The 25,794-nt window shown below is 43.3% G+C and overlaps 1 protein-coding gene across 3 annotated transcripts in view; it reads right to left on the reverse strand.

The window, feature by feature from the left end:
- Positions 1–25,396, reverse strand: part of GORASP2 (golgi reassembly stacking protein 2) — a 39,875-nt gene extending 14,479 nt beyond the window's left edge. Inside the window, exons 1-4 of one of the 3 annotated variants that reach the window (XM_032771039.2) lie at positions 24,407–24,541; positions 23,740–23,842; positions 7,335–7,415; positions 2,535–2,738 (exon numbers count right to left, since the gene is read on the reverse strand). In XM_032771039.2, coding sequence (XP_032626930.1) covers positions 2,535–2,678 — 144 coding nt within the window. In that variant the 5' untranslated portion in view covers positions 2,679–2,738; positions 7,335–7,415; positions 23,740–23,842; positions 24,407–24,541. Of the gene's footprint in view, positions 1–2,534; positions 2,739–7,334; positions 7,416–23,739; positions 23,843–24,406; positions 24,564–25,240 lie in introns of those variants that run through there. The other 2 variants (XM_075070124.1, XM_032771038.2) reach the window with 2 other exon arrangements.
- Between the last annotated feature and the right edge of the window lie 398 nt (positions 25,397–25,794).

A 25,794-nucleotide genomic window follows, 5' to 3' on the forward strand; every position in this document is an offset into this window, starting at 1 on the left:
TGATTTAAGATTAATATTCGTTAGTTGTCCTGTATTAAAGCAGCTCCTTAAAATAGCTTCTTCGAAGCAAGAGATTTAAAAACTGACTTCCTAGAGTTTGGTTAAAATTGCTTACTTAACCTAAAATGATTTATAAATTGGCAATCAATAACTGGACTGGAATCAACTGTCCTTAAGAACATTACTAAAACATTTTATAAATGGGAAAAATAATTTAAAAATATACTAAGACTGGACTCCCAATAATTTTGGGACTTCTGGTGGTCTTAACTTTCCAAGAACAAAAGCACTCCAGAAATAGTTTTAGCTCAGAGGTATGATATTTGGGTATGTCTACATGACCCATGTTACAGCATGGCCAAGGCAGTGCTGTGACGTAGGCAGTGTAGTCATGCATTATCACTGGGGGAGAGCTTGTTGCACAGGGGTGTGTTTTTTCACACCCCTGAACAACAAAAGTTTTAGCACTGAAAGTGGCAGTATAGACAGCCTTAGTTTAAAGCTTTCCATGAAGAGATAACAGAAATAACTGTTTCACATTCATGTTTCTTTTCCTTTAATAAAATAATGGTATAGTAGATCACAAATTTAATATCAGTCAACAATGTGATACAGTTGTGAAGAAAGCTAATACTCTAAGATGCATTAACAGGAATGTCACATATAATATACAGGAAATAACTGTCCTGATCTACAAAGCACTCATGAGGACTCAGATGGAGTACTGTGTTCAGTTTGGGCACCACTCTAAGGATATGAACAAACTGCAGAAGAGCTATAAAATGATAAGACAGGCCTGCACAACATGCGGCCTGCGGAGGCTCACTGTGCAGCCCGCAGGGGGATTCTAAAACCCGCGCACACAGAGCTCTGCAGGCAGCCCAGAGCCCTTTAAATCATAGCCGTGGCTGGGAATCAAAGGGTTCTGGGCTGCCCGCAGCCCTGGGGAGCCCAGAGCCCTTCAAATCCCAGCCGCGGCCGGGATTCAAAAGGCTCTGGGCTGCCCACAGAGATTTCCAGCCACAGCTGTGATTTAAAGGGCTCAGGGCTCCCCGCTGCTGCGGGCAGCCCAGAGCCCTTTGAATTCCAGCCGCAGCTCCAGCGGATGGGCTGGGGCTGGGATTTAAAGGGCTCAGGCTCTCCTCAGCAGCAGGAGCTCTGGGCCCTTTAAATCCCTGCCCCAGCCCTGCAAAGTCCGGGTGCCCCCAGCCACTGGAGCCCCAGGCCCTTTAATTTGCCCCTGAGGACTCCCAGCCACCTCTTCAGCTGGGAGCCCCTGGTTGATTTAAAACCAAGTATCACCTCCCCACCCCAAACCTTCCTTTTTGGCCCACAGCTGTTTTGGTGGGGCAGTGCTGGGGAAGGAGGGTTTGTTTCTGCAGGGCTGGGCAGTGCTGGGGCAGGGTGCTTCCACGGGGCTGGGAGGTCCGGGGGGAGGCGTTCCGCGGGGCCGGGGGGGTTTTGGCCCTCAGCTGTTTTCTTTGGAGTAATGTGGCCCTTGCCGCTTTACGAGTTGTGCAGGCCTGTGATAAAATAAAGATTAGGAAACATGAGCTATGAAGAAAGGTTAAAAATGCTGGGTATGCTTAGTCTTGAGAAAAGGAGACTGAGGGGAGGGACCTGATAACTGTCTTCAAATATATTAAGGGCTATTTTAAAGAAGATGATGTTGATCAACTGTTTTCCAGGATCACTTAAGGAAGGACAAAAAAGTAGTAATTGGATCTACCTGCAGCAATGGAGATTTAGGTAAGATATTAGGAAAAATCTTTCTAAGGCTGTATCTACACTGCCATTTTCACCACTAAAACTTTTGTTGTTCAGAGGTGTGAAAAAAACACACCCCTGAACGACAAAAGTTTTAGTGCTGAAAAGCACCAGTACAGACAGCGCTTTATCGCCAGGAGGGATAAAGCTACCACCGCTTGTTCAGGGTGGGGTTTTGTTTTTGTTGTTTTTTTTTTTTAATCACCAGGAGAGCTCTCCCCCAGCAATAAAACATGTCTACATTGCCCACATCACAGCGCTGCCACAGCCATGCTGTAATGTGGGTAGTGTAGACACACCCTAATTGTAAGGATAGTTAAGTACTGGAATAAGTCACCAATGGGAGGTTGTGGAATCCCTGTCACTGGAGGTTTTTAAGAGCAGGTTAGACAAACCGCTATCAGGGATAGTCTAGGTTTACTTGGTCCTGCCTAAGTGCAGGGCGATTGATGAGATGACATCTTGAAGTTCCTTCCGGTCCTACATTTCTGATTCTGTAACTGTGGTGACTACTAAGGTATGTAGAAGAACCCCGTGACTAAAATAGTGGGAGCCACATCCCTAAGTTGGCCTACCATTTCTTGTTTCTCTAGACAGCCTTTTTTTAGTAATTTTGGAGATTAAGTTACTTGGCACTGAATAGCTAGCCTTCCCACTCCACAGGTGCATATTTGTTATTTTCAGCTAAAAATTAATAAATACAATATGGTAAGTTGTAGACAATGACTTTTTACAGTAGAGAAACCTTTAAAAAAGATTGTACATACCAACACATGCCATACATTTTCGTTGGCTCCATCGAAACTGCAGAAACGAATACTCACTCCCAGCAGGCCCTGTCCACCCCACATATTACTGGGAGTTACTGATGTTTCTCTCAGTTCCAGTGTTTTGCTACTGTACACTTGCATTTTTACAGGCTTTTCAACATTTGCTTTCAACAGATCCTTGAGTGTATCATTGTCTTTATTCTGAAAGTACACATACAAATTACTTTGGTTTATAGCATTTAACAAAAGAAGTGTTCAATTTTATAGCACCAAGTTTGCATTTCAAAGGTCATACAGAGAACACCAAGATTAGGAAGTATTTATTGGATTTCTCTACAGTGGTTTTCATATAAAAAATTTTCAATTCCTCAGAACTTCCTATCAAGTAATTTCCTTAACTTCTATATTCACAGTAAGAAATATACCTAAAGTTTTGTCTTGATTTTTATACACACAAATTACCCAAACATAAGGAATTCAACATTAAGGAAATTAATTCTTTGAGCTTTAATGTGGTAGGAGTCTGGTATCGGTAAGCAATGATTTGTCTTATGCAGTACATAAATATAACATGGTAAGTAATTATTAAGCTTCCAATCACTTTGTATACAAAAATCTTTAACTGCAGGGTTAAAGTGCTGAACAAGCAAAACAGGGGCATTCAACATGATGTATAAACTTACTTTTTGTTTGCTCCAGAAGTGCAGAGTGGGAGTTTCTTCTGGACTTGTGAAAGTAAGCAAACTTTCACAACAGATATTTTCTAGATAGACTAATGTTCCTATAGGATACTGATATTCAGAGAGATGCTTGCAAGCCACAAGTGGCTTTTTAATGTGTCTCCTGTGGCTTTTTGCAGCACATGATATTAAAACACTGATTTAATTATTAACCAATAAGGATGTTTTATTGCTATTAACCAACTGTAGTTGATAAAAATACTTGGTCAGTTATTTTGCTGTGAGAATAATTATAATTAATATATATACAATTATTCTCACAGCAAAATGACTGACCAAGTATTTATACATAAATAAAAACTTTCCCCATCATATTGTTTAAATATGAATATACATAGCATAATAAATTAAACAAATTCACATTACTGTGACTCTTGGGTAATGCTGATTGCTAATATGGCTCCTTAGGTCTGAATATCACTGCTACAGGATCTGAAACAGTCCGAGTAATCTTACATTAAATTTGTTTATTCAAAAAGCCATATAGAACACACTACTGAGCCCACATCTAGCTTCAAAATCACTGGAATCCAAAATGACTTGGCTTAAAACAAATGTTTTTAAAGTTTTTGGGAAAAGAGTTGTTCCATAACTAACAACAGGGTATTGCGAGTAGCAATTCAATAGCCAAAAGCTAGCCCTTCCAGATGTAAACAATAATCCAAATATGCAAAGTAACTACTTCAGACATATTTAGTTCAAAGCTGTAAAATGTTTACATTTACAATACAACGTTACCATATGATGTCCCTTTCCAAAAACAAGCCTTGTGCTTCAGAAAACTTTCTGAATTATATTTTCAGTTTACTTTGACTTCAAGTGCCTATTTTCTTTGCTTGCATTGGACTTACGTAGAATGCAACCAGAACTGCACTTTGATCATAGAAGCTCCTTGTTATTTCCCCCATAGGCTTAGAAGTCTTCTGTGCTGAAAAGCCTGTGTAGATGCAGTTACACATTTCTGCATTACAAACCCTAGAAGACGAGGCTCTACTAAGGCCTGGTCTACACTACGCATTTAAATCGATTTAACGCTGTACCCATCCACACTACAATGCTCTTTATATCGATATAAAGGGCTCTTTAAATCGATTTCTTGTACTCCACCCGACGAGAGGAGTAGCACTAAATTCGATATTAACAGTTCGGATTACGGTTTGTGTGGACGAAATCGACGTTATTGGCTCTTGGCGGTATCCAGAGTGCAACACTGACCGCTCTGGACAGCATTTGAACTCGGATGCAGCGGCAGGTAAACAGGAAAGCCTGCGAACTTTGAATTACATTTCCTGTTTGCCCAGCATGGAGCTCTGATTCGCCCGGGTGGCGATTGCAGTCTCAAAACCAAAGAGAGCTCCAACCTGGACCGTACAGGAATACTGGATCTTGATCGCTTTATGGGAGACAAATCTGTTGTATCAGAGCTCCGTTACAGAACATGAAATGCCAAAGCGTTCGAAAAAAATCTCCAGGTACACAGTGCTGCGTGGACAAACGTAACAGGAAGCCAGAGACTCAATGGCACCCTCATGAGGGGGGGAGGGGGTACTGAGGATTCCAGCTATCCCACAGTCACAGCAGTCTCTGAAAAGTATTTGCTTCTTGGCTGAGCTCCCAATGTCTGTAGGTTCAAACACAGTGTCTGGCGTGGTTCAGGGAATAGCTCCTCAGTCCCCCGCCCGCCCAACCATGTGAAAAGAAAAGGAAGAAATCATTTCTTGACTTCTTTCAGTGTCACCCTATGTGTAATGAATGCTGCTGGTAACGTGATGCTACAGCAGTGAAGAGCATATCCGTCCTCTCCCCCTCCCCGGTGGTAGACGGTGCAATAGGACTGGTAACGTCCTCATGAACCCCATGCCTGATAATTGCTCAATATCATAGGGAATGATTCCTGGTTACTCCCAGTAGATAGGACAGAACGGCTAATAAGCATCTTCATATGCAACTGGGGACTTCAGCCCCCCCCTTTCCTGTGTAAAGAAAAGATTCTGTACTGCCTGGATGTATAGCCCGGGAGGCTGCCTCCCCTCATTTTATCTCACTAACAAGTCTTGTTTCTATTTCCTGCATTCTTTATAACTTCATGACACAAATGGGGGGGGGGGGGACGGACACTGCCACGGTAGCCCAGGAAGGTTGGGAGAGGAGGGGAGCAACAGGGGGTTGTTGCAGGGGTACCCTCTGTGAATACTGACACGGAGAGCTGTGCTCTGATACACTGGGTCCTCTAATACACTTGCCCCTTATTCTAGGCAGGACTGACACTATTTTTAGAAACCATAAGGAGGATTGAGTCAGTCCAAGTGAGTCAATCCCATTTTGCTTTTGCGTTGCGCCCCCGGCCGATTTCAGCCAGGGCACTCATGTAGCAGCGGACAGTACAGAGAGGAGAGATAACCGATCTCTACATTGCCAGTTTTCTCCGGCAGTAGACGGTACAGAACGACCGGTACCATCTCTGCTATCATTGCAAAAGCAATGTGAATGCTGCTGTGTAGCGCTGGAGTATTGCCTCTCTCTCCGCGGCATCAGTACACATATGGTGCCAGAAAAAAAAAAGCTGAACGGGCTCCCATGGTTGCCGTGCTATGGCGTCTGCAGGGCATATCCAGGGAAAACGGCACGAAAGGATTGTCAGTGATGTTTTCCCGGAGGAAGGAATGACTGACGACATTTACCCAGAACCCCCCGCACATTAAGATTCAACCCTGAATTCCAAAGGGCAGGGAGCATGCGGGAACTATGGGATAGCTACGGAAGTGCTACCACAATGCAACGCTTCGAAATCGATGTTAGCCTCGGAGCATGGAGCCACAATGCCGAATTACTGTGGCCTAGTGTGGCCGCATGAAATCGAAATTTAATATCAGTTTTATAAAACCGATTTTAGCAAATTCGTTTTATCCCGTAGTGTAGACGTGGCCTAAAGGCTGCCTATCTCTCTTTAGACGTTCTGTATCTTCAGTTGCTGCTTCTCAAAGTCAGAGAGATAGCGCCTTGCGCATTCTTTTAGTTATTGGCAGCAAGCATCAAAACAAGTGCACAAGATTCCACTTCAGTGAGTGCAGAATGCACGAGATCTGTGGAAAGTTCCATTTACCCTGCGTGTCGCGTGTCCCCCAGGACCTGTACCCTCTCTGGCAAGTGCCCAGTACCACAAGAAGGTGGTTCAGGATCAAATTAGAAAAACAGATCTGAAAACAGTTGAGTTCAGGTTACACTAAGTATTCTTATTCTCCCCCTTAGTAACTCTCTCTGGCAAGAGTTGAGAAGTTCTCGTGAGGTGAGCCAAGCCTACTCTTCACCCTGCCAAAATCCAGTCCCAGAGGGACTTAATGTATGTTTTCACTACTCTCCTCTCACAGAAGATCAGGGTTCAAAATGGGAGGAAGGACCCTGTCCCCAAGGGGGGGGGTGAGAGAGAGCTTTGGATCAACTGTATTCTCTTCATTACTGTTCAATCAATATTTGCATGGCAAAGATATCAAGTTCAGAGCTTTTGAATCTAGAGTGGTATTAAAAAAAAAAAAAAAATCAGTGTTTTCCAAAAACTAATTTTTAAAAAATACAAATCATAAAATGGTGATTGGAAAAATCTAACATACTAAAATGTAAAATTAATAGGAATGTGAAAATAATAAGCTATATAGTTGCTTAAATAAAATGTATATTTTTATTGTGCACCCTCCCCAGTATCACACCAAAACTAGTGTAAAGGCTCTATTTAGCTGTAAATGAATACTGTTTCAAAGATTATGTCAAATCAACAAGAATGCACTTTCTTTAGAAAATAAAGAAAGTACAAATGGATGATTTAGACGGAGACATTCTACTTGGTGATTTAAATCAATCCACCCTGGTTTTGATCAAGACAAATGCTGTTCTTCAGTTTAATTTTTTTGCTGAAAGTCAAGCTACTGAGTAAGTGACTCAAGACTAACTTTTTAAATATTTAGATAAAACAATTCAAGAAAAATAACTCAAAGTTTAGCAAAAACAGACAATAGAAACGTATTGCTTACAACTAGACAGCTACAATATGCAATGAACTTACCAATCTCGAACCATTAATAGAAACAATAAAATCAAAGAATGGCTCCAGTCCAGCCCTATGTCCTGGTGAATTTTCTTGTACCTATCAAAAAAGTTATAACAGAAGAGGATTTAGTGGAAAAATTACAATTCTATGGGTATTAAAATTTGCATTTTACAACCATCAACTTCTACTATTGCACTGATATATTTTAGAAGTCACTGATATATACACTGATATTTTTCATAACACCCAAGTACAATAGTTGAGTCTCAAAATTTGAACAGCCTTAAAATGTTTGTTGGGAAAAGTCTCAAGTCTTAACAAAATACATAATTAATTTGTTGGGAAATCAGTTCTACACAGTAGCTACTATTTCTCACCAAAACTGAATTTTATGCTTCTGCTGCTGCAGATAAATAGCTCTAGATAACTAGTAAAATTATAATTTAAAGCTAAACTTTATTCGATCCTGCTTTTTACAAAAAAATTTAAAATCCTTCTTAGCGTGTTCTGTTTTAGCACCATTAGGAGACAGTCAGCACCACATCCTGAAGTGTTAGAACTGTGGGTCAGGACTCCGCAGTGGGTTGCAATCCTGTTTTAATAGGATTCCCAGGCCTGGCTTTAGACTTGTTGGTAGCTGGGGCTGGGGCCGAAGCCAAAGTCTGAGGGCTTCAGCCCTGGGTGGAGGAGCTCAGGTGATAGGCCCCACACCAGGGGATGAAGCCCTTGGACTTCCGCTTTGACTCCCCCCGGCCCGGGAAAGTCGGGCTTGGGCTTTGACCCTCCCGCCTGGTGTGGTGGGGCTTGGATGAGCTCAGACTTCGGTCCCCCCTCCTGGGATTGTGTAGTAATTTGTGTTGTCAGAAGGGGGTCATGGTGCAATGAAGTTTGAGAACCGCCATGTTAGAATGACCGCAGTACACCTTTAAGCAGGAGGAGAGGGGATGACATCCAGCTTGCCAAGGGAGAGGGAATAGTGTTTTATAGGCAGGGCAGGGATGGGGCAAGAGCCTCAGAAGCTGCTGCAAAAGGAGCAGTGGGGTCAGCATGCTGATGCTGACTCACCCCCAAGGACCAGAACTGTTGGGGAGTTGACAAAAGGCAAGCCCAGTGGGACAAGCCTCTTTTCTCCAGACCAGGTGGAGCAGCACATCCTTCCTCCCTCAGAGGAGCAAAACATTAAGTTTGATCAGGACTGGCTGTGGGCACTGCATTAGCCACAGCTTTCTAGGGGACTGGCCTAGGTGCAATGGGGGTGGAGTGAGGGGCCCTCCCAGCAAGGGAGGGCTTTGTTATGGGAGTAGGGAAGGGAGTTAGGTTAGGTTAGGATGTTCCAACTCATGATGTAAGTGTGGGGCAGATGTCCAGTGCAGGAACTCCATAGGGAAAGTCCAGATAAATGGCTTGGTAAAGGACTTAAAAAGGAGACATTGGTTAAAGGAGCTGAAGGGGGAGGGAGAGAGAGATTTGCAGCCCCTATGAGTGGTATAGCAGGGAGACAACCCCCCCCTTTCTTATAGCCCATCTTAATGCATGTTTGTGGGGGGAGAGATGGTAAGGTCCCAGTAACGGGTTGGCTGGGAGACCTGGATGGAAAAAGATGGGAGCTGGCAGAAGCTCTCTGCTTCCCTCCCCTACCCTACAGCTCCTGCCTCCCAGACCCTGGCAGGCGGCTGAGGGGGAGGGAGCCGCTGACCATCCCTGAGACCCTCTGCCCCTTATCCAACCACTCGACCCTGGCCTGGCCCGGCACCCTTAACACGCTGCTCAGAGCAATGTGTCAGAGCTTTATCGTGTTATAACGCGGGTTCGCATACATCAGGTCACATTATATTGGGGTAGAGATGTATCTTACAGATCAGGGGTTCTCAGCCTCTTTCTTTCTGAGTGCTGTCCCCCACCCCAACATGCTGTAAAACTTCACAGCTCATCTGTACCACAATAACTGGTTTTCTGAATATAAAAGCCAGGGCCGGCGTTAGGAAGCAGGGCAGTTGCCTGGAGCCCCTGCAAAGCTACATTGCTCAGGCTTCAGCTTCAGTCCCAGGTAGTGGGGCTTTGGCTTTCTACCCTGGGCTCCAGTGAGTCTAACACTGGCCCTGCTTGGCGGCCTCCCTGAAAACTGCTCGCGCTCCCTGACCCCTGGTTGAGAACCACTGTTATTGACTGCACCCAGGAGCTTGAAATCTGCTCTTAATACAAAATAGAGTAACTTTAATCAGAAACTGTGACAAGTATCTTTGTATTTACACTGAACCATGCAGTGCCAATCTAGACTACCATAACTTCAGACCCGAAGAAGAGCTCTGTGTAGCTTGAAAGCTTGTACCTTCCACCAACAGATGCTGGTCCAGTGAAAGACATTACCTCACCTACCCTGTCTCTCTCATATCCCAGGACCAACATGGCTACATCATCACTGCAAATAACTTTAATGAAGATGCTAAATTATTCCTCCAACTGTTCCCTTGAACATGATGCATTTCACCCAATGGTTTTATTGTTTATACTCTACATTCATCTTTGAGAGATTTGAAACAGTTTAACATTTTCTCAGAATAGGGTTTCTTACTGCGTGTTTTCTGCAGTCCTAACAGAATTGGTGCCATACTGCTGGTTATTCCTATATCAGTCTGATAATTGCAAATTTGCTTTGCCTAGAGAAATGTGGTTTTCCTAACATGGGCTACTAGTGTAAAATGTTCTACTATGGAAAAATCTGAGGCTTCCCCATCTGTGACACTAACACCATCACTTTACCCCTTCATTTCCATCCTAACGTATTCATGCATTTTTACAGATTATGCAGACACAAAACTAGAACATGAAACAGCTTTTTGTAATTGGTGAGTGAGTATGTCAATTCACTACCTACACTTAATACTCCCTTACTTTTAACTGCAAAATCTATTTTGATAAGCTTACTTTTTTTGCATGTATCCATTACATTTAAGGTAGTTTTATTTAACTAATAAAATTTTTTAAAAGCTATTTGTTTATTTTTAATTGAAATCCAATTTCCTCTCCAATGCAGCTTGACACAAATGAGTAAAAAATAAGAAATGCATCATTCGCTGTTTCCTAACACAATACAATTTTAAAATTAAGACTCTGAATAAATATATGTTAAGTTATATAATTGCTTCATAGAGATGTATCCCCCTGGCTAAGAAATTAGGATTAAATTTAGTGTAAAGGCTATATTTGGTTGCAAATAAACATGCTTTAATTAGGGCTGTCAATCACAGTTAACTCACGCGATTAACTCAAAAAAATTAATCACAATTATTCGCCTTATTAAATACTACAGAATACTAATAGAATTCAATAGAATACTAATTGAAATTTATTAACTATTTTGGATGTTTTTCTACATTTTCAAATATTTGATTTCAATTTACAACACAGAATACAAAGTGTATAGTGCTCACTTCAAATTTATTATTACAAATATTTGCATTGTAAAAGTGATAAATATTTTCCTTTTTCAATTCACCTCATACAAATACTGTAGTGCCATCTCTTTATCATGAAAGTGCAACTTACAAATGTAGATTGTGTGTTACATAACTGCACTCAAAAACAAAAAGTAAAACTTCAGAGCCTACAAGTCCACTCAGTTCTACTTCTTGTTCAGCCAATCACTAACACAAACAAGTTTGTTTACATTTACAGGAGATAATGCTGCCCACTTCTTATTTACGTCACCTGAAAATGAGAACAAGTGTTCGCATGACACCACGGCATTGCTAGATATTTATGTACCAGGTATGCTAAACATTCATATGCCCCTTCATGCTTGGCCACCATTCCAGAGGACATGCTTCCCATGCTGATGATGCTCCTTAAAAAAAATGTGTTAATTACATTTGTGACTGAACTCCTTGGGGGAGAACTGTATGTCTACTGCTTTGTTTTACCTGCATTCTGCCATATATTTCATGTTATAGCAGTCTTGGATGACGACCCAGCACATTTTCTTTTTAAGAACACTTTCACTGAAGATTTGACAAAACACAAAGACGGTACCCATGTGAGATTTCTAAAAGTAGCTACAGCACTGACCCAAGGTTTAAGAATCTGAAGTGCCTTCCAAAATCTGAGGGGGACAAGGTGTAGAGCATGTTTTCAGAAGTCTTAAAAGAGCAACAATCTGATGTGGAAACTACAGAACCCGAATCACACAAAAAGTAAATTAACTTTGGTGACTTCTGTCTCATATGATGAAAATGAACATGGGTCAGTCTGCACTGCTTTGGATAGTTACTGAGCAGAACCCATCATCAGCATAGAAGTATGTCCTCTGGAACGGTAGGCAAAGCACGAAGGGACATATGAATCTTTAGCGCATCTGGCATGTAAATATCTTGCAATGCTGGCTACAAAAGTGCCATGCAAATACTTGTTCTCCCTCTCAGGTGACATTGTAAACAAGAAGTGGGCAGCATTATCTCCTTGAAATGTAAATAAACTTGTTTGTCTGAGCAATTGGCTGAACAAGAAGTAGGACTGAGCGAACTTGTAGGCTCTAAAGTTTTACATTGTTTTATTTCTGAGTGCAGTCATTTTTTCTATATAACTACATTTGTAAATTCAGTGTTCGTGATAAAGAGATTGCACTGCAGTACCTGTAGTAGGTGAATTGAAAAATAATATTTTCTTTTTTACAGTGCAAATATTTGTAATAAAAATAAAGTGCACACTGCACACTTTGTATTCTGTATTTTAACTGAAATCAATATATTTGAAAATGTAGAAAACATACAAAAATATTTAAGTAAATGGTGTTCTATGATTAATTGCACGATTAATCACAATTAATGTTTTTAATTGCTTGACAGCCCTAGTTTTAACAGTTTATAATATAACCTATGAGTCTCACTTTAGGGAAGTTACTAAAAAGTACAAATGCAAAACAAGATTAAAAACAATTATTTTAAATCATGATTCCCTTCTCACTGATTTAAATCATGATCAGAATTAGTGATTTTAAAAAAAAAAAAAAAATCAATCCACCCTAGTTAGCACCACACATGAAACTACAGTGAAATGCCAAGACCTGGCCCTCTCCACTGACATATTAAGTTGTAAGAAACTAGAAAGTACTAGAGGGACACACACACACACTGTTCCTTTTGCGGGCCAAGCACATTGCACACACCAGGAGCTCCCTGCATTCCTCTGTTCTCACCCACAAGCTCCCCGTGATGGGCCTCCCATTCTCCCTCTGACCAGTAGTTCTGGGTCTCCCATTTCTCCTTTCCCCATGCCAATAGCTCTGCATACCCCTCACTGCCCTCCATACCAGGGAACCCCAATCTCCCCCTGCTGAGTTGTGTAGTCTCTCATTCCCCCATGGCTACCATTCCCTCCTCCTCCACACCAGGGTCGTCTCCCATTCTCCCAACAACCAGGGATTCTGAGTGCCCCCCCAGTTCTCCTTCCCCCCGTGCCAAGGGCTGTGTGTGCGCCCCCAGGCCCAAAGCCCCCCATTCTCCCCACATGCCAGGGGCTTTGGGTGCACTCCCATTCTCCACTTCCTCCAGTCTCATATTTTGTCCTCTCTTTCAGAATGTCAACATTTTTAAAGCTATTGTGAGGATCAGGAGAGATGATACTGGGGGTGATTGTGGTGGGGGTAATTATGCAGAAACATGGTAATGGCTGTCAGCAGCCAGTTCTTTAATCTACAGACAATTACAGAGGTATCTGAAACGGCTGCCATTACTAACCAGATGCCAGAGGCTGTATCCTCACCATCCCCTTTCAGTTTTCCTGATTTCCACCAAAATCAATAGGGTTCTGGCCACTGAGCCTTAGTACACTCCCTTAATTTTTTGAATTGATCAAATGTGGCCATCAAAAGTTCAAACCAAAATGCCAGTGGATAGAGTGTTAGACCTCACAATGCTCTGCCAAAAAGTGGTTATTCTTCACACAACCTTGACTAGAAAAATCACTGAACATCAAAGCAGCATCTCAACAGGCTTAATCAAAAACTAGCTAATAATTTGTTTTCAGTTGCAATCAGGTTTCACCATTATCTGAATTGCACAATATAGCAGCTAGTGGCTTGTCTAAAGCACACATTTTAACTTATGAACTTACAGTATGCCTGTATAATGTACACTATGTAGACCTATTGAAGTATGTGTGTAGTGACAGAATTTTGTTTATTATAAAGATTATGAATAGAAATACTTCTCTGGCCAACAGGTTATTAAATAAAGGAATCAAACACTTTTTTTTTTTTAAGTGCATTAAGAAGACTGTCACACTACAGGAAATTGGCAGACTATTCCTTTAGTAACAGCTGCCTCAGGCCCACAGAAATGTGGTTTGTTGTTGAGGGAAGCACTCAGGGAACCAGTAGGGTGCTGAGCATGGAGCTCTGTAAGTCATGATTCAGTAGTGAAATAAGCAACCCAACAGGTTGGTAAAAACAAACATAGCCAACCTGTCAGGAGGCACTGAACAACTGGCTGTGGGAGATATGTACATGGGAACCACTGGAAGCATCTGTGTGTCTATCGCTGGTCTCAGATTGCCTCTGCTTTCCCCACCTCTCCTGTGCAGAACAGCACTTAAACGTATTGTACTCTGGGCCCACCTCAGAATGCCAATATGCTCACTTCCTCACTCCAGACCAGGGGTCTCAAACTCCTAGCCCGCGAACCTCCCCAGTGTGGCCCACGGGGCTCCAGCAGTTTTGGGGCTGGGTCTCTCCCTTGGCCCCACCTGCCACCCCCGGGCACACCCCACTCAAGGGCCATGGCAGTGCAGTGGAGCTGCGCAATGTCTGCCTGCTCACTCCAGTGGCTGCCAGCCCCTCCCTGCAGCCCAGAGACAGGGCGGGGCTGTGCCTCCATGCCCTGCCCTGAGTGCCCCTGCAGTCAATGGGACACTGTGGGAGCTGTGCCTGGAGGCAAAAGCATGTGGAGGCCCCCGGCCCGCCCTGCCTTGAAGTTCCAGGTAAGTGCTGAACCCCTGACCCTCTCTCAGATACTGCACCCTCACCCCCTCCCCACACATCCCCTCCTACCCCCATACTCCCTCCCAGAGCCTGCACCCCCTTCCCACACACTCCTCTCACCCCCAAACCCCCTCCCCCACCCAAATTCCCTCCCAGAGCCCAACCTCTCACCCCTTCTGCATCCAAACTCCCTCCCAGAGCCTGCACCCCAATCCACTATCCCAACCTCCTCCTCCACTCAAACTCCATCCCAGAACCTTAGGCAGGTGGGGGGTGGAGTTTTTTTGAGGGTGGGTTTTGACTGGCATGAGTGACATTGGCCCAGTGGGAGGATTTGAGGACTGGCACTGGTCCTAAGGTAAACTGAGTTTGAGGCCCCCGCTCCAGACAGTCATCACTACTCATTTCATTGCAGGCTTAGGCCATATCTTCACTAGCTAGAAAATGCCTGTTCTTTACCTTGGGGTAACCAAGATGCACGAGCTATCCCAAAGTAAAAACCATAGTGAAGCCAAGGAACTTCAGTTTTTCCACATATTAGACTAGGTGGAGTCAGAATTATACCCACATCAGGGGTTAAATTCAAACTGACTTCATAGTAAAACTAAAGTGCTTTGTTTTCATTTTGTTTTTACATTGAGATAGCTCATATGTGTTAACCACCCTAACATAAAAAGCACACCTATTTTCAGCAGCCAAGATAAGGCCTTAGAGAAGTTTACTCAAGTTGCTGAGCTCATTTCTCCACGCTACGCAGAAGCCTCTCTGTGATAGTGATGAACTTTTTATTATAAGGGTATGTATACAGCACGGTCAAGATCTGCAGTTCTGGATTTTTAATGTTAGACTTCTAAATCCATACAGCTACACCTAAAACCAGTCTGATTTTCAAAGGTGTAAAGTCCTTACAGTTATCACTCATCAATGGGAACTGTAGGCACTCAGCACCCTTGAAAGTCAAGCAATTTATATAGGTTCCTAACTTCGGATTGGGAGCCTAACTTCATGTACTCAAGTTTGAACATTTTAGTTCAAATCCATGGACTGTAAGTCACATTCAGTAGCAGAAAGTTTGAATTGACTTTTACAGGGAATCTTGTTAAAGTAGTATCCAGTTTATCACCTGCAAGACACTGAAAGTAAAGCAAAAAATTTTGTAGCTATGTAGGCTGTAATAAAACTATTATGTATTGCTTGTATTAAAAGAAATTTGTCAGAGCTGATAGTCAATTTTATCTCTGCCAGCTTTTTTACTGCACAGTACACATTTTTTACTTATATGGTACATATTTTTATTGAATTCCTTTATGAAACACCTAATTTTCAAGAGAAAAAGCTTCATAAGTGAATTGATCTAGAGATTTTAAGAAAATAAATCTCCATACTCAGCAATGAATTTCATTCAAAGTACAGTTCATATAGACTGGCCTGTTAAAAAGTAACCATCTATTTGCTGCCTTGCCATAAGAAAACAAAGAAGCATTGAAGTAAAAAAAAAATATATATATATATATATAAAAATTCCCCTCTCACCCCTATGGGTGGTATGTGTCTTCCTCAACCTCGGGTCCTCTACCAGACCCTGGGCAGTTGGGGTTTGCGCAGTATCTAGCTGTTCTTAGCACTGATCTTCTGGACCGAGCTCTGATGTTGTCCTGGGATCTGTTGGAGCCATGACCCAGCTTAGGGTCACGCCTCGATACTTCTAACCCCCTGGACCACTTTGCTTCACTTTCCACATCCTCTTGTTCTCTTTAGGCCCTGGTCTTCTCAGCTTCTCACTTCCTTCTTCCTGATGTCGCTTCACTGCCACTGCTATAATCTTCATTCACCGCTGTCTTTGTCTTGTCTATTCCCCGATGTCTGGTGATTGGCCATACCTGCTGCACCCTTCTGTGGAATCGCCATATTTGAGGGTCTAGCCCATATGCTGTGCAGTGTTCCTTTTACACAATGCTAGCACTTGTCTGTGCCGTTCGTATATGGGTTCTGCCTGCATCTTACATCCCACTATGTGTTGACTGTCTCCGGCCTCTCTGCCGTCTGCACCTTGGGTTCCTCTGTCGTGGTCGAGCTGTTCAATGGATCTGGTGCTCAGTGCCTGTTCTGTTGCTATGATCGTGCCTCAGTGCGTCTTCAGTCCAGCCCTTTCCAGCACTGTAGGATTTCCATGTCGCCCCTCAGCTATCTGTTGCCTGTACTCCATGCAGGGTCTTGTCATCATGGCATTCTTCTGCTTGTCTTCCTCCCATGTTCTGCTGCTGCTCAGGCTTCTCCTTCACAGCTATCTTTGGGGCCATCTTACGGATGTACTCCTGGATGTTGGTTTCATCAGGACGTGGCTTCTCACCAAGCCCCCCGCTTCTTTCCGGCTGGTATCAGTCTTCTGGGTTGGATTGGGGTGAAACTCTGTGCTTGTGAGGCGCTTCCGGTCTTCACATCGGCGCCTCCATGTCTCCTTTTGGCCATTCCTTACCGGCGAGTATTGTTGATGCGGGATTTGTTTTCCACTGAAGCTGGTCTTCAGACTGTCTTATCCTTTGGATGGTACTTGAGCATCGCTATTACCATAGTCTTTATCACTTGCCATCAGGCTCCTTTCCATGTCTCTTGATCCCATTTGCTTTGTAGGGACGCCTCAGGTAGCTCTCCTGTCACACCTGGTCTGTATGTTCTCGCTATGTGGCCCACTAGTATTACACCCATCGTTCATAATACTATATTATTTATATATAGAAAGCTCTTCCTAACTCACGGGACTATTCTCTAATTCCGTTTGCACCACGGCAGGGAAAAAAGTACTCTAATATAGTAACCTGTAAATCACTTGAGGCCAACTTAAATATCTTTATTTGCTACAAAGAAACTGGTTGAATCAATACAACCATGTATCCAAATTGATTACTCGTGCAAGGATACAGAGTAACTGTAATAAAATGGAGAGAATATATTCTTTTCAGACATTTACTCTCCATTTCATCTTGAAAGTGTAGAAATGAATGCATAATCAATCAAAACAGAAAAGACTGTTGACTTAATTAGCTAAGTGCACGAAAGAAATTAGAAGCCTGACATTGTTTCCAGGGAAAAGACATAGTAGGCATTCCAATAACAAGACTAACATTACTGGAGAGAGGTTATAGAGATAAATAAGGTTGAATATTGTCAGCGTGAATGGGGTTAATAAATTAATAAATCTAAGGGCATGTATTTACAATCAGCAAATACAAAGCTAATGGCAAATGTGAGGAAGTTTCCATTTCCAGAGGGCATACTAGAGAAGAGAAATTTTCCAACAAAAGGTTGGTTCATAAAGCATACTTGGGAAAAGATTACTTAATTTAACGGTAACACAAGAAAATTTAACCTAAAGTTAACTACTGTATATACTTGTTCATAAGCCAAATATTTTTGGTAAAAAAATGGCGCATCGAGGAATGAGAGTCGCTTATAAACAGGTCTATACCAAAATGTGATGAATTTAAACTCTATGGAATCACTGAATTGATTATCTAATACAGGAATCGACAACCTCTGGCATATGGCCTGCCATGTGGCAAGGTCGGTTTGTTTACCTGCTGTGTCCACAGGTTCAGCTGATCGCAGCTCCCACTGGCCACAGTTCGCTGCTCCAGGCCAACAGGGGTGGTAGGAAACGGCGGCCAGCACATCCCTCAGCCTGCACCGCTTCCTGCCGCCCCCATTGGCCTGGAGCAGCAAACCGCGGCCAGTGGGAGCCGTGATCAGCTGAACCTGTGGACGCGACAGGTAAACAAACTGACCCTGGCAGGCCGCAAGCCAAAGGTTGCTGATCCCTGATCTAATACATGGTAGTTTTGTTTACCTGGAGCGTCTCCATGGCCACAGGGAGCTGAGGGGCTTCCCATGCCTGCAGACAGCTCCAGTAAACAAAATGTCTCGACCCACAGCTACCCTGAAGGCGGGAAGCCAAAGTTGTCCAATCCTGAAATATGGGTCGGCTATGAAAGGATCACAACGTCTTTTGTCGATTTATTTAATCCTTTGTGGGGGGGGGGTCAGCTATAAATGAATGGCTAAGACATAGTATATAGTACTTTAAATTAAATTAATATCTATTCACATTTGACATTCTTCTCTCACTCACCTACAAAGAAAAAGTTACAATATATTTACCGTTTTAATTTATAATCGCTGGAAGCCTAGAAAGAGCAATCCCCAGCATGTGATGAATTTAAACTCTATGGAATCACTGAATTGATTATCTAATACAGGAATCGACAACCTCTGGCATATGGCCTGCCATGTGGCAAGGTCGGTTTGTTTACCTGCTGTGTCCACAGGTTCAGCTGATCGCAGCTCCCACTGGCCACAGTTCGCTGCTCCAGGCCAACAGGGGTGGTAGGAAACGGCGGCCAGCACATCCCTCAGCCTGCACCGCTTCCTGCCGCCCCCATTGGCCTGGAGCAGCAAACCGCGGCCAGTGGGAGCCGTGATCAGCTGAACCTGTGGACGCGACAGGTAAACAAACTGACCCTGGCAGGCCGCAAGCCAAAGGTTGCTGATCCCTGATCTAATACATGGTAGTTTTGTTTACCTGGAGCGTCTCCATGGCCACAGGGAGCTGAGGGGCTCCATGCCTGCAGACGCTCCAAGTAAACAAAATGTCTCGACCCACCAGCGGCTTACCCTGAAGAGCCGGGAGCCAAAGTTTTCCAATCCCTGAAATATAGGGTCGGCTTATGAAAGGATCATACAGTTTTTGCTATTTTTATTTATCCATTTTGGGGGGGGGGGGTCAGCTTATAAATGAATGGGCTAATGAATGAGTATATATGGTACTTTAAATTTAAATTAAATTTATCACATTTGACGATTCTCTCCTCCTCACCACAAAAAGAAAAAAGTTACAATATAATTTTTAGTTTTAAATTTATATTCCTGGACAGCCCTAGAAAGACAATCCCCAGCAATGTTTCCCACTTAGCGTGCATATGAACAGATCATTTCCCCACTCTTGTGCTTGAGTATTCAATATATTCAAATGCCTATATTTCTTTTTCCAGGTGTAGAAATAATAAGGCTTTACTGAAAATACTACATTAAATATAGCAGAATCAGCAGGAACCACCATAACGAAATACAAAGGGCATTTTAGATCATCCAGCCACCTCTTTTCCAAGGAAACATACTCCCAATATTTTTCCAGTCTAGTCTGAAATGGCCTGAATAATGGTGCTTCTACCAGTTTCCTTGGGAGATTATTTCATAGTCTAAGGTCTCACCATAAGGCAGTTTTCCTGGATACTAATCTTAATATTATTTTTGATTACTTTCCTTCCATGACTTCCAGTCAACCCTTAGGGTCATTCTAAACAATCCATTGGTTTGTTTGGTTTTTTTAACATCCTAACTTTTCTTCCTCTTTAGTTATTCACCCAAACTACATTTACTTTCTTTTGAACCTCTTTCATAAATTAATTCCATCATTCTCACCAACACTATCAATCACTTTGTTTCCCTTTTCTGAAGTTGCTCCAATTTGTCAACATCTCATTGAGACAAAGCCGTCTACCGTCCAGTAGCCCGATATAGTTTCAAAAGGCAGTATTCCCTCCCTATGGCCCTATCTGAACTGAATCCATAACAGAAGGCACCTATAGTTCAGCTTTTCATACTTTGCCCTACTCTTTTATTTAAAAAAAAAAAAAAATTGAGCTCAGGGAAGATAAACACTTAACATTTTAGGTCTCTGCAAGCTGGCCTATAAAGGCAGACCCAATGAAGTCAAGAGGGTTATGGCCGCACAAAGCTCATTGCAGGATATGGGCCTTAAAATATTCATTTTAGAACAAATATTTCTAACAGAAAAAGCTCTTCAATATTTCTTGTCACTGTATATTACACGTCTGTAACTAAATCATTCCATTACTGTTGTGAAAAGCTTCCATTTGATTTTTTCTACACAGCATTAACCTGAACTCCCAACTACATAGAAACAAGGACAGAGGTTTCATTTGATCCTGAGGTCATGTGCTATTTAAAGAGGTGGTTGTTGTTGTTTTTTTAAATACAAGTTTGACCACAATAGCAAAGGAAGTATATTATGGTGTCTTCAGAAGAAGACACCAACTGAGAATAAAAATGTGAGAAATACAAAAATAGGCTCAGGCCCACATGATAAACTGAATTTACACAGTGATGAGACATCCATATTTATGCCAAACCTCATTATTCTGAATTTCAGACATGCCTCTACAGATATTATATAAAAATGTTAAACAAAATTTATTTCAATTTTGCTGTTTGAAGATACTATACCAAAATTGAATTAAAATGAAAAAGTGCCTACCTGACTAGAAACAAAACCTGTCACATTTAAACAAGAGTGCAACTCCAATAACAAAGTGGATTATACCACATGGATGATAAACAGTCAACAATTTGTTCGTGTTCTTTAATCAGAGGGTAAATTAACCTATGAACTGACACTGATGTTGCAGTTTTAGAGATGTACAGTAGTAAATTGTGCCTGATAGTTATACTGTGCCCTTCACTTAGGCTGATCCTAAAGCATGTCTTTTTTTTTTTTAAAGAATGATTCCATATTGAACATACCAGTTTTCCTCCTCTCAAATTCCAACCACCTCTGGCATGAAACACAGCAGCCTTTCTATACTGAAATACTAAATTGTTTCAGTAGGAGAAATGAAGCATACACCCAGCTGAATCCTGTATGGAAAATATTAGGTACACAGATCACAATTACTCATACTGAGATTTGGCCAGCACTCCAGGGTTTTCCAGGGGATTTTCATGAGAAGAGAAGATTCACGGTTCTTCTGCAAGATGACCCTGGCTCAGCATAGTATTCAACATATACTTCTAGAAACACCTGTTTTTCACTGGGGCACTGGCTCAGTACAAAATCACCAGCCTGTAGCTCAAGTTTACCTTGGATGCTTCTGAGCTAAGCAGGTTTAGACCCAGTCAGTTAGCAATATGGGAAAGTTACATGAGATCATAGCTAAATGTGGTATGGCTGCAGGCCATATATATAGTTAAAGATATCAATGGATGATATTCCAATCCCTTCTGATTTATTTTAAGGGTGTATACTCCTTAAGTACAATGAATACAAGAAAGTCCCCGTTATATCTGTCAGGAATTCTATGAGTCTCTCATACAGTAATTATGGGTAACCTTCAGTATCTCTGAATTTCTCACATCTATGGACAGTGGAATTCTAATAAGACATGATACCAAAAGCAAGCATACCATGTGAACAAAAAAGTGATGCCCCTGTTGCTACTGCCCATGAGAGGGTTCTAAAGTAAGCTTTCCCAAAAATCCTAGTAGTGAAAGGCCAAGTTTGCTTTCTTATCTATCACTAGCTAGCATTTGCCTGATAAACTTCTCATACCCTGTGCATAGCAGCTACTTATTGTATCAATGTTCACAGCACAACTCCTCCAACAAACAGATACAGGTGCTGCCCAGTGTACCAGGTACATGGTTCAAAAGCCGTCTTCAGAACTACCCCATGTTTCTGGTATACCCTCTACAGTGTCAATGGTCCAGTGGAAGTCTGTATTTGACCATACTGATGAATATAAACAAAGGATTTTGGGAAAAAAAGGAGAGAGAAATATGAAGGGATACTAAGAAACTGTAGCTGTAGTTATCCAGAGTTTCCCTCCCTCCCTCCCTGGAAGATAGAGATTGTATAACAAAGTAATTACTGTACTGCTTTCTCACCATTTTCCTCTCTGCACTTTCCTTTATCTGCCAGATTAATCTGCCTATATAAATCATTTTACTAACAAATCAATTAAATTTTAAAAATCATATAGTCAATATCCAAGTAAGTATCTGATAAACCCATACAAGCATAATCTAAACCACAACAGCTACTCAAAACAGAGAGATCTGAATTATGCAAGAAAGTCACAAATTTGCCCCTTTATCAGAAATTCAGTGTATTAATCTTTAGAACTGTGCATAATTATTTGAACATCAAGACAAGCACAATACTATGGAAGCAAAGGACAAATGAAGTCAGAGTAAGGCCACCCATCCTCCTTAAGCTTTTTAACACTACCATCCTTACAAGTACCTACAAACAGACATAATAAAAATGTCAACTTTAAGAGTAAGTACTGAAAATCTGTCCCCATACCAATTGGGCTATGAGAAGAAATAAGCATATTCAGCCCCTCACCCTCCTGTGGTCATCGCATATCCAGCCTTGTGGTGACTAGTTTGCAATCCTCTACTTGACCATTCAGCTTGCAATATGTTATTGATGTCACAGCAACTAATGAACCTCACTGGAGCAAAAAGCTAGTCTAAAAGGGAACAGGAAACTGGAAACATTCTGTTTTAATATTTTGCATGTTTTGGACCAGGCAGTTGTGCATTACGTTATAAATTTTCCCTCCTCGTCCTCCCATTTTCTGAGATTAATTCCTATCCTCAATTTACAATGGTACCTTGAAGATATACGTAAGTGGATCATGTGTCTTTGCTTTGGCACCTCTAATTACTATGTGTTGTCCAAACTATATTATGCTTTTGTGTTGTCTCTGTTTAGTTTACTTATTACTTTAGGCGAAAACAACATTCTTTATTCTCTGTAAAGAAAAGAATAGCCTTAAATTGTGAAGAAAAGAACATTATAAAAAGGCTAGAATTAAGGGAACAACAATTAGTAACATACCAAGATTCCAAGCTGTATAAATATCAGAATATGTCTCCACCAACTAAAATGTGATAATTAAAATATGGAACTTGATGAAAAATGATAGTGTTCTGGGGGTGAGTGTTTAAAATAGGCAGTTTTCTTCCTTTATGAAAACAGAGCCTTTTTAAAAAAGTTTCTGCCATTGCTAATTCTGCTTCAGTTCCATTGGTGGTTACAACTTTGGGAGCTCTTGGACACCAACCTGCAGGTGTTTTTAAACATTGTGTTCATTAGACCTGGCCTGAATAGGGCTTTGTGACAGCATTAAAAATGCCAGTAGCACATCCACACTAAGACTTCTAACATTATCAATAGTCAAAAATATTTAGAAAGGTTCCCTAATGCAAATAGGTCTTAGAGGCAAGATGTTAGACAGCAATCTTGACCTAATGAACACCTTCTAAAACTCTAGTCAAGACAAATAAACTGTACTTTAGAACATGCTAAACTAGCTGAATTAAAGCTTGGGGGAATCTAGGGTTCAGTGCCACCAGCTAACTTGTTAAAACAACAGTTTAAGATTTTAACACAGTAAAAACATTTTTTTCCTGTTGTTATGCTCCCTTTGGGGTTGTGTTCAGAGACATCATACATTGCTTACACAATGAAGAACAAGCAAGGGGTAAGTGGTTAGTTATCCTGCCAATAGCTTCTACAGATGTAACGTAGATACAGTATCAAGACATCAGAATGTATGAAGTTACATCGCTTTCTTATATAACTACCGTTTTATTCTTCCATTTCTTTTGCAGTAATAGAAAGGACGCTGAGTTCTCAAAGAATGAAAGACTGGGTGCTGCGTGTCACCGCAGATGGCTTTTTGAATTTCTGTAATATCAGAAAAGGAATTGCTGACGCTGGACAAGGACAAGCCATAACAAACCCTAAGCTGGGGGGCAGAGTCACCTCCACTTTTAAACAAACACAACGCAGTTTTTGCGAAATCGTGTCTAAACTCGCAGTGTTTTAAACTCAAGCTGCAACGTGCGGGTCGGATCTCAGGAGACCCCCGTGAAGGTCTGGGAGGCAGATCGCTCCTGTAGTGACCGCGCAGCAACTTCCTCTCTGCCCGCCCCTGGCAAGCTGGCCAGTCCGGCGGCTCCACACACCTGGGCCCGGAGGCGGGCGGGCGAGACCCGAGGCAACAATTCACAGAGCCAGGCCCGGCGTCGGGGCCGCCCAAGAGAACCGGGTACGGGGGGGGGGGGGAAACGCTGCCCGCCCCCTGCCGCTCCGGCCACCTCCTCCCGCCCAAGGGGCCAGCGAAGCCAGGCCCGCGCGTGAGAGACGCCCGCCCGGACGCCCTGCCCGGAGCCCATTGGCCCGAGCGGCGCTGCTGCAGTTAGGCCCTTGGCGAGGCGGGCCCGGCCCTGCCCCCGGCCCGGCGCGTACCCGCAGGACGTGGTAGCCCTCGGTGCCTCCGCCGGGAATGTCCACGCTCTGCGAGGCGCCCATGGCTCCGGCCAGCGGAGGAGGCGGCGCTGCTCCTCACAAAGCGCCGCACTAGAGACGTGGCACTCTCTCCCTAAGCCCCGCCCCTACCCGGGAGGGGGAGGCGCGGGGGATGCTGGGAGTCACAGGCACCAGCCATCGGCTCCCGGGACAGCGCCACCTGCTGGGCCTTGCGGGCATCAGGGCCCGGAGGGGACCCTGGCTGCGCCGCGGTTTGCGAGACAGCGGGAGCGTCACCACCCTCTTCCCACCAGGGCGTCCTACGGTGGCCGTCGCAGGACACTCCTGTCACGGAGCAGTGCGCCCCCTAGCGCTGCAGGAAGGAAGTGGCTGCCAGGCTGAACATCCGCCTCCCGTAGCCCCGCCCCGGGGTGGAGTGTCTCCGCCCAGCCCCCCCAAGCAGCCCTGGTGTGGCGGTGGGTGGCCCCGGCTTCTCTCACCGGGGACTCCGGGAAAGGGAGAGAGGGGAACGGAATTGGGCGCCTGCCTGCACCCCCCAGCCCGCTTTGCCGGGCTCCTCCTCAGGCCGCGCCCTCGCTGCAGCGAGAAAAGTGACGTCGAGATAGGGCATGGCCTTTCCCGGCCGCTGCGCTCGCCGTCCCTCGCCTCCTGGCCCAGCTGCATAGGGTTCGCCTCTGCTCGCCTGTAGGCCCCCCCCCCCGCCCCAGGGACCCCATCCCAACCCCTCTCCCGACCTCCCTCGCTCTGGCTCTGTCCGCACAACGCACACGGTTGGGCTTTCCCAGCTTAAAAAGAAACCGGCCTTGGCTGCACCTGCCTCTCCAGCTACCGCCCTTCTCGTTTCTCCCTTTCATCGCTAGCTTTCATGCCATGTTGCCCTCCCGGCGCTGTCTCCAGTTCCTTTCCTCCAGTGCTGTCCTAGACACTCCAATCCAGCTTCCACCCCTGGCATTCTGCGCCAAAGCCTCCAAGCACCTCCTGCTGGCCGCAGCTCTGGCTAGTTCTCGTCCTCTTCGGCTTTGACAAGAATTGTTGGTCCAGGAATTTCGAGTCTTTTGTGTAATGCAAAGTGGAGTGGCACTAGTAGCAAAAGCCATGTTGTATACATGATATTTCTTCACCACCCATAATTGTGCTAGGGCCATTCATTACAGGAAAAAAGAGAAGGTGTGGCCTTGCCCAGAACATTTTACAATCTAATTTGAGATGTGATACCACCAATCTAGTCTAACATCCAATAGGGAGGAGATGGGGAAGGACAAGGTATATGTGCTCATTGTGATGTTTAGATTAAAAGTGTTTTTTAAAATGCTGGCTCATGTCTTGCTTGTACTGTGAAAAAGAGTTTTGAAGAGTAATCTAAATAA

The sequence above is a fragment of the Chelonoidis abingdonii genome, chromosome 10 (assembly GCF_003597395.2).
Source record: "Chelonoidis abingdonii isolate Lonesome George chromosome 10, CheloAbing_2.0, whole genome shotgun sequence".
In the NCBI taxonomy this organism is placed as follows: Eukaryota; Metazoa; Chordata; order Testudines; family Testudinidae; genus Chelonoidis; species Chelonoidis abingdonii.